We start from the raw sequence: 8,708 nt of genomic DNA, 5'->3' as shown, positions 1-8,708 counted from the left end.
CCCAGCTACTCAGGAGGCTGAGGCAGGAGGATCGCTTGAGCACAGGAGTTTGAGGTTGCTATGAGCTAGGATGACGCCACGGCACTCTAGCCCGGGCAACACAGTGAGACTCTGTCTCAAAAAAAAAAATAGAAAAGAATAAAAAAAGGAAAAAGAAGAAAACCACTCCATGGTTGTGGTCTCTTATTGGGAAAGACTGCTGGTTAGTTGTGCAAAAACCACAAACAGTGAGTAGACCATGAGACTGGTTTCTGCTTAGCTCTTAAGGAAAAAAGCCTGATGGCTGCCCATGGGGGAGGTGTAATGAGGCACGTCTGACCTCCCATCCCATCATGGCTGGGAACTCAGTTTTAAGGTTTCTCTGAGGTCCCCTTGGCTGAAAGGGAGCCTGTTCAATCAGTGGGGGGCTTAGGATTTTACTTAATTCACATATCATATATGCATACATATGATTATGATATACATGGATGTAATAGTAAAGACTGAAGGGAAAAAAGGATCAAAAGCTTGGTAGAAAAATGGGCAGAATGTTAGTATTTGCACAACTTATCTTCTTCCATTTACTTTCTTATTTTCTACCTGTTGGATCTTCTATTTTCTCGGAGATTTCTTTGACTAATAATACTGAGATTTTTTTTTTAACAATCACATTTAACTTCGTAGAACTTGTTTTTGTTTGCAGATGCTTCCTATTTCATAAAATTATGTCCTTGTTTTATAATAATGGTGTCTTCTCTAATTTTTCAAAATAATATTAGTGTTTTTAAAATTTAGCTTTTATTCCTGTAATTATATTTGTCTGGGATACACTTTTTTCTTATCTCAGTCTTTCTCTTTCATGTAAAAGTTTTTTTTCAAATGCTTGATAATCTTTGCCTATCTATTCATAGATACGCCAGATGCAGTGGCTCATACCTGTAATCCTAGCACTTTGGGAGGCCAAGGTAGGAGTACTGCTTGAGGTTCAGGAGTTCAAGACCAGCCGGGTCAACCAGCAAGACCCCATCTCTACAAAAAGTAGAAAAATTAGCCGGGCGTGGTGGTGTATGACTGCAGTCCCAGCTTCTCAGGAAACTGAGACGGGAAGATGGCTTGAGCCCAGGAGTTGGAGGTTGCAGTGAGCTATGATCATGCCACTGCACTCTAGCCTGGGTGATAGAGCAAGACCTTGTCTCAAAAAAAAAAAAAAAAAAAAGCAGCAATAGACAGTTTAATTAAGATCTTTGTGTAACTGGCTGTGTAATTCTTTTCTTGCAGAGTATCTTTGGCCTAGTGTTCCAGAGAAAATCATTTGTAAGACATTGTTTTCTAGCAATATCTACTACAGTTTACTAATTATCTCATTTCCTGTCATCCCTCAGAATTTCAGGTCAGCCATCTTTTACATGAAACATGAACCCTCTGAAAATCAGAAATTCTTTGTATGGAGTACAACTTTGTCCCTAGAGCGTACACATTTGGTGCTCACACCACCTTTGCCTAAAGTAACAAATGAGGTAGTCCTTGCCTTTTTCTTGGACTTCCACTTGTATCATGTTTATTTTTAACACTGGCTTCAAAACTCTCCACAATAAACTGTTGTTGCCTGTAATGCTTCCTGATTAAGCTGTTTAACTTTGTTTTGTCATAACTCAGCTTTTAGTCATCTGCTTTAAATATTCACTTGGGAACCTCATTTACTCTCTCAGCTTCAATTAGTATCTCTATTATGAAACTTTTAAATCTGTATCTCCTGCTCCAAAGTCTTACCTGAGGTCTGGTTCCATACCTCATAGCACTTTCAGTTTTGTTTCTTCAACTGGGATTAGCCGAATTTTGCTGAGTTCCTTAAGAGAACTACGCATAATCACTACAGAACCTGCTGAGAAACTTCAGCATTCACATAAACAAGATTCAGACAATTCATTTTATTGCTATCAATTTCAAAATAAATTAACTCAATCCAAATCCAACAGCATATCAGGCCTGCAACAAGATTCATTGGATTTAATCCAGTTTAGGATCATACTCTGGAATAAGAATTGCCCCCATCCTTTCAGCTTTGAGAATGGTACTGGAGGGATTTCTCCTGTCTTAATTCAAGCTGACATTTTAGAGCTGGCTTGGCATTTGGGCAAAAACCATCACCTAAGATAGTAGGAAGAACAAATTTCTCTTTTTATTTATCAATGGACAAAAAATATAATTGGTGATTTTTTGGCACCGAAAATCCTTTTTGGTGTCTCATATTCCTAACTTGTATTACATTCTTGCTCCAAGAAGGACCCCCGCTCCTACAATCTGTCTACTAGTAGGTTTGGCTACTGTCGGCTGTGGGCTCTCGGGCAACATCAGATCTGCTCAGTGCTTGGCTATCCCTGTCTGCCTCAACTCCAATCAGCCTCTATCATTGCAAAGAGTTGGCTGAGCCTCTTCTTAATGTCAGGCTCATCTGGAGCACGACAGGACTTTGAGTGTACTCTGATGTGCTCAGCAAGTTTAGACTTATAAATGAAGCCCTTCCCACAGTCGCCACAGGCAAAGGGCCTCTCGGGCCTGTGTATGCGCTGGTGCCTAAGCATGTGTCCCCTTTCGCGGAAGTTTTTGTCACACTCTGGGCAGCGGAAAGGCCTCTCCCCCGTGTGCAGGCCTTGGTGGCTGAGCAGCTGTGCCTTCAAGCGGAAACTCTTGTCACATTTCAGACACTGAAAAGGCTTCTCGCCCGTGTGTGTCCTGATGTGTTCGACAAGTTTAGACTGTTTGGCAAAGCCCTTGCCACACTCGCAGGAGAATGGCATCTCCCCGCCGTGCAGCAGCTGGTGGGCCTTCATGTCGGCCTTCACGCGGTAGCTCTTGCCGCACTCCGGGCACCGGAAGGGCCTCTCCCCTGTGTGCAGGCGCTGGTGGCTAAGCAGCTGCCCCTTGAGGCGGAAGCTCCTGCTGCACTCCAGGCACTGGAAGGGCCTCTCCCCGCTGTGCACGCGGAAGTGCTCCGTGAGCTTGGACTGTCTGGTGAAGCCCTTGCCACACTCGCCGCAGGAGAACGGCCTCTCCTTGCTGTGGGTGCGCTGGTGGGCCTTCAGGATGCCCTTCAGGCGGAAGCTCTTGTCACACTCCGGGCACTGGAAGGGCCTCTCCCCACTGTGCACTCTCAGGTGCTCCCGGAGCTTGCACTGGTGGGTGAAGCCCCTGCCACACTCGCCGCAAGAGAACGGCCTCTCTGCGCCGTGCCGCCGCCGGTGGGCCGTGAGCATGCTCTGCAGGCGGAAGCTCCGCTCACACTCCGGACACTGAAAGGGCTTCTCGTCCGTGTGCAGCCGCTGGTGCCTCAGCAGTTGTCCCCTTTGACGGAAGTTCCTGCCACACTCCGCACACCAGAAAGGCTTCTCCCCACTGTGGACCAGGATGTGCTCTGCGAGTCTACACTGTTTGGCGAAGCCCTTGCCACACTTCCCGCAAGAAAAGGGGCTCTCTCCACCGTGCTCGCGCTGCTGGACCTTCAGCAGGCCGCTCGGGCGGAAGCGCTTGTCGCACTCTGGGCACTCGAAGGGCTTCTCTCCCAAGCGCACTCTGAGGTGGCTGGCGAGCAGCGACCTCGTAGGGAAGCATTGGCTACACTCCGTGCACGAGCAGGGCCTCTCCGCGCCATGGCCCCGCGGCTGAGCCTGCGTGTCACAGTCCAGGCACCGGCCTGGCTTCTGTCCTGAGTGTGCACTGGCGAAGGCGCCGTGGCCTTCTCTCCAGGAGGCTGGCCTGTCCCCACCCCGCCAGCACTGGTGAGCCTGCGTGCTGTCCATCGGGGGAAAGCTCTGGTTGTACTCCCGGGACTGGGAAGGCTTCTCCCCCGTATGCACGAGGTGGTGGCTGAGAAGGGTCCGCTCCTGCCGGAAGTACATTTTACACTCAGGGCACTGGAACGGGCTCTTCCCTGGATGGGCAGCCAGATGTCTCAGCAAACGCTGCTTCAGGCGGAAGCTCTTACCACACCGGTGACATGGGAAGTGCCTCTGTGCCCGAGGGGTACTCCGCTGCGGCTGCACATCAGCTCCTCTGCTGAATTTCTTCCAGGCTTGAGGCAGGTCCTTCGAGTGGCTCTTCTGATGATTTACTAAGTGGTTCTTCTTCCAAAAGCTCTTCCCGCAGACAGGGCAGGGGTGCTGGGCGCTCTTCCAGGAGGGGACTTCCTGCAAACCAGGGAGACCCAGATTTCTGGGACCTGGGATTCCTTCTCTTTGGGTAGATTCGCTGCAGCTGTGGACTACTGGAGTTAGAGCCTGAGCGTCATGTCTCTGTGGGCTCATGAGGGTGATGCCCTGGGCAGGCCTGAAGGAAACCTCTTCCCTTTCTCCAAAACAGGGGCCAAAGGGATACTGGCTCTGAAGAGGATCTACTTGGAAATGGCATTTGGTTTCTCCTGAATTCACAGCTTGCTGGCTTCCTGAAATTGAAAACAAAAATTCAGTCAGTATTCCTGTCTATGGCATGACTAAAGACTGTCACCAATAAAATGATCCATAAGGGTGACCTGTGGTGCCCTGGGAATCCAGCTTCCACTGAGCTACACAACCATATAGTGTGGTTCTATTTCATGTCCAAAGTGAGTTTGGTAAGTGCTGAACCTAACAGACATATTAATATTGAAAAGAGGAAGAGACAGATCACAAACGCAGGGTCTAAGCTCTGTAGTCAGACTGCCTGGGTTCAAATCCCATTTGTCAAGCTAATCTCTTTTGGCTTCAGCTCCTTCTGTGGAACAATAGTACAGAAGATTATTGTAAAATTAAATGAGTAATGAGCACGAGGTGCTTAGCATGGTGCTGGGAGAGCACATGGACTCTGTAAGTGTTGCCACTGTTATGACTTCGGGACTTACCCCATGACTACAGACACCCCTGGAGTGATGACGGCAGTGAGTTCCTAACAGAGCCCTGACTGATACCACAGTCACATGTAATCCACGAGCTGTCCTGTCCCTGGGTCCAGGCAAGGCTCGGCTCTATTCCTCCCTCCCTGTTCCCGTTCCTACCAATGTTTTAAGAAGGTTTCTTGGAAGAATTATTAATAGAAAGTAGAAAGTGAAATAATTTGTGGAGAAAAACCTCCTTTGTGTTCGGGAAAGAAGCAGCTAAAAACTAAAACTATTTGACTTTTTCATTCTGTACTTTAATACTGACTTTTAAGGATCCCAAAATCTCAGGCTCTCCCATGATGACAAGAAATGAAAGAGGAGAGCTAAGGTTTAAGTATTCAAATAGACAACAGTCTCTACATAGGAAGAAACCATGCTGGTCCTAAAGATCTGGATAACCAGACTCTGCTGTTGTTCCTTTTCCACCTCCTACTGAGAAGTTTACATTTACTGAGCTCTTATTCTTGCTAGGGATTGTTTTAACACTACATACATTAACCCATTTAATCCTGTAACATAGGCACTTTCATTCTTTTCATTTTATAGGTCAGGCATTGAAATACTGAAAGGTTCAATAACTTGCTCAAGGTCACCCAGAAAGGGCAAGATCCAGACTCAGGTCCAGAAGCCACACTTCTAACCATTATGCTTTACTGCCTTTCTCTAGAGTATCAGAGACATCAAGCATTAGCTCAAATAGGAAGACAAGATAAGAAAAGGGAAATTAAGAAGTCTGAATGTGATGTCTTAAAGTCAGGGCCCTGATTCCTAAATACTCACCCCAAAACAGCTGTCCCTCAATAACTGGATCAAAATGCAAATCAGCAGAGGAGCAAATTATGTTTCCTGATTTCTGTGATTCCCTCCAGTCCCTGAAGGGCTCTGCCCCCTGTTCAATCCAGGATATTAGTTCTGGTTTGGGAAGTCCATCATCTGTACAGAGAAGTCAGACAGGGTAGTTTGGCTTCCTTCAGCACTAAATTTAAAGCACATTTAAGTTATTTCTAAATTTCTCAAAATTCATTCCTGGGACACTATATGAGAACAGATGTCAAAAACCAGGTTATAGGTTTACACAAAGAGGAACAAAAGTGCCCCCACATCATACCAGTGCTTCCTAATCTGTCTGGACCTGTTAGACTCGTTGTGTTTAAATTCTGTCATGGTCCCCATACATCTATAATAGCAATGCTGTATTTTGTGCAAAAACAACATGGCAAATGCTTCAATATTTTTAAACCATTTAATAACAGCCATATCTCAAGGGTTCAATTATTCAGTGAAAAGGATTTTTAAAAACAATGCCTTATTAAAAATATTTCTAGCACATGGAGAAAAATATGCAAAAACCTAGGTGCCATCTAACTATGTCAAATCTTTCCATATGATACTTCAGGTTTTTAAAATATATGATACTACACATTTTAAGCCCCTGTATATCCCTCTCCAGAGGTAAGTGCTACCCTGAATCTGGTGTTTATCATTCCTATGTATGTTTTTAAATACATGCATTTAAATACATAAAATGCTGGTTTTAAACTTTACATAAACCATACCATATTATATGTACTGCAATTTGCTTTTCTTCTCACAAATTATGTTTTCAAAATTTCTCCATTTTGAAATACTTGGGTTCATTCATTTGATAGTAGTTGATTATATGAATATATCACAATCAGTCTTTTCTTTCTTCTGTTCACTGGCATGCCTCTATGAGTACACACAAGCACTGGCAGCTCGAAGTGAACTGCTGTATCCCTGGGTAAGTGTGTCTCCAACTTACGGTATGTTACCAAATTGCTCTCCAAAGTGGCTGTGCTGATTGACAATCTCATCAGCAGAGTAGGAGTGTTTGCTTTGTTTCACATCTTGACAACATGCAGTGCTATCAGATGTCTTTCTGTCTCTAACATAGTACTACATGGTAAGTCTTGCTGTAAGATAGGACAATCACTTTGCATCTTTTTCCAAAAATTTGTCTTGGCTATCCTTGTCTTTGTTCTTCCATGTTCTTTAGGATCAGTTTATCAGATTCCATGAAAAGCCCTATTGGGATTTTGACTGGAATTGCTTTGAATATATAGGTTCGGGGAGAACAGACAGAAGGCAGGAAGGTCCATGTCACTGTGTGATTAAGAGGATGGATAATCATAGAGATATGATGAAAGCATGTGTTAAAAAAAAGTAATTAAAAACTCAAGAAAAATCCACATCTAAAATAATCATGGCCTAACAGTGAATCAAATTGAAATGTGGCATAATTTTGAACTGATGAATATGAGAAAAAAAGAGAATACATTTGATTTGATGCTTGGAATATACTTTTTGGGGTGGCACAAGGTTAATGACATAGAATTATATTTATTTCTCTATAGATTCAATTAGTTTAACTGGTTCTTCAGTAACAATGAAAATAACAATATTTTAGATTACATGTTTCAGAAACAATCCACAGATACAGCCTGGAAAACTTAACAGAACAGAATATAAATATTAGAAACCTTGCAATATAAAGGAATTGGTATTGCTGTCATGAACTGGCAGGAGACATGAAAGGAAGTACTAGAGAACTACTTACCTTATCGTTAAATACTAAAAGAGACAAGAGATCTAATAAAAAGTTGATGGAACACAATCTAGAAGTTTAAATATATTAAATTATAAAGCTAACAATAGAGGCACAAAAAACTATCAAAAATTGGGGAGAAAGGGAAAAAGGAGATAGAAGAGGGATTGCACAAGTGAGCCAGTGCCTGCTTTTTCATAGCGATTAATTAATGCTTATCTAAACTCGATAAATCAAGGAACAAAGTTAGTGTAAGCATAGTTAGATTGGAGAAAACCACTTTGAGAACTGAAACAGAAATGGTTAAAAGTGGTTGCCTTTGGGGAATTAATTGGCGGGCGGTAAGACTGAAGCAGCAGTCTGTCAGCTTTGACTAGATGCTTCTCTGAAGAGACTAATTGTTAAGGCCCAGCACAGTGGCTCACACCGGTAATTCTGGCATTTTGGGAGGCTGAGGTGGGAGGATCGCTTGAGGCCAGGAGTTTGACATCAGCCTGGGCAACAGTGAGACCCTGTTTCCACAGAAAAAAAAATTTTTTTTTTGTTTGAGACAGGGTCTCACTCTGTTGCCTGGGCTAGAGTGCAGTGGCACCATGATAGCTCAATGCAGCCTCATATTCCTGGGTTCAAGCAATCCTCCTGCCTCAGCCTCCTGAGTAGCTGGGACTATAGGTGCATACCACCAAGCCTGGCTAATATTTTCTATTTTTTGTAGAGACGGGGTCTCACTCTTACTCAGGCTGGTCTCAAACTCCTGACCTCAAACGATCCTTGCCTTCGGCCTCCCAGAGTGTTAGGACTACCGGTGTGAGATGCCATGCCCAGCCTCTACAACAAAATTTAAAAATTAGCCAGGTGTGGTGGTATGCACCTATAGTCCCGGCTACTCGGGAGGCTGAGACAGGAGGATTGCCTGAGTCCAGGAGTTGGAGGTTACAGTGAGCTATGATGAAGCCACTGCACTCTAGCCTGGGCGACAGAGAGAGACCCTGTCTCAAAAAAAACAACAAAAAACCATATTTGATAAATAAGAAGAAATATAAAGAATAAGGAAAACAACCAGAAGAACATCCATAACCATTACCAGGCAAAGATAGTTACTCATAAACACCTCATTGTATAACCTTCCAAAATCTCATTCCAGGGAATAATAACATTAGCTTTTCTGAATTTTTTAGACCCCACTGTAAAAGTTTTAAGGTAGGGACATCCGAGGTTAAAGATATACAGGGTAGGCTGGGTGCGGTGGTTCAC

At 44.1% G+C, this 8,708-nt stretch overlaps 1 protein-coding gene across 1 annotated transcript in view; it reads right to left on the bottom strand.

Moving 5' to 3' along the window:
• Positions 1-2,366: 2,366 nt before the first annotated feature.
• ZNF786 (zinc finger protein 786) overlaps positions 2,367-8,708 on the bottom strand; it is a 10,561-nt gene continuing 4,219 nt past the window's right edge. Inside the window, exons 2-3 of the mRNA XM_012662093.1 lie at positions 5,669-5,821; positions 2,367-4,417 (exon numbers count right to left, since the gene is read on the bottom strand). Coding sequence (XP_012517547.1) covers positions 2,367-4,417; positions 5,669-5,821 — 2,204 coding nt within the window. The remainder of the gene's footprint in view (positions 4,418-5,668; positions 5,822-8,708) is intronic.

The sequence above is a fragment of the Propithecus coquereli genome, unplaced genomic scaffold (assembly GCF_000956105.1).
Source record: "Propithecus coquereli isolate 6110/MARCELLA unplaced genomic scaffold, Pcoq_1.0 Scaffold75, whole genome shotgun sequence".
In the NCBI taxonomy this organism is placed as follows: Eukaryota; Metazoa; Chordata; class Mammalia; order Primates; family Indriidae; genus Propithecus; species Propithecus coquereli.
This window is presented reverse-complemented; position numbering and strand designations above follow the sequence as displayed.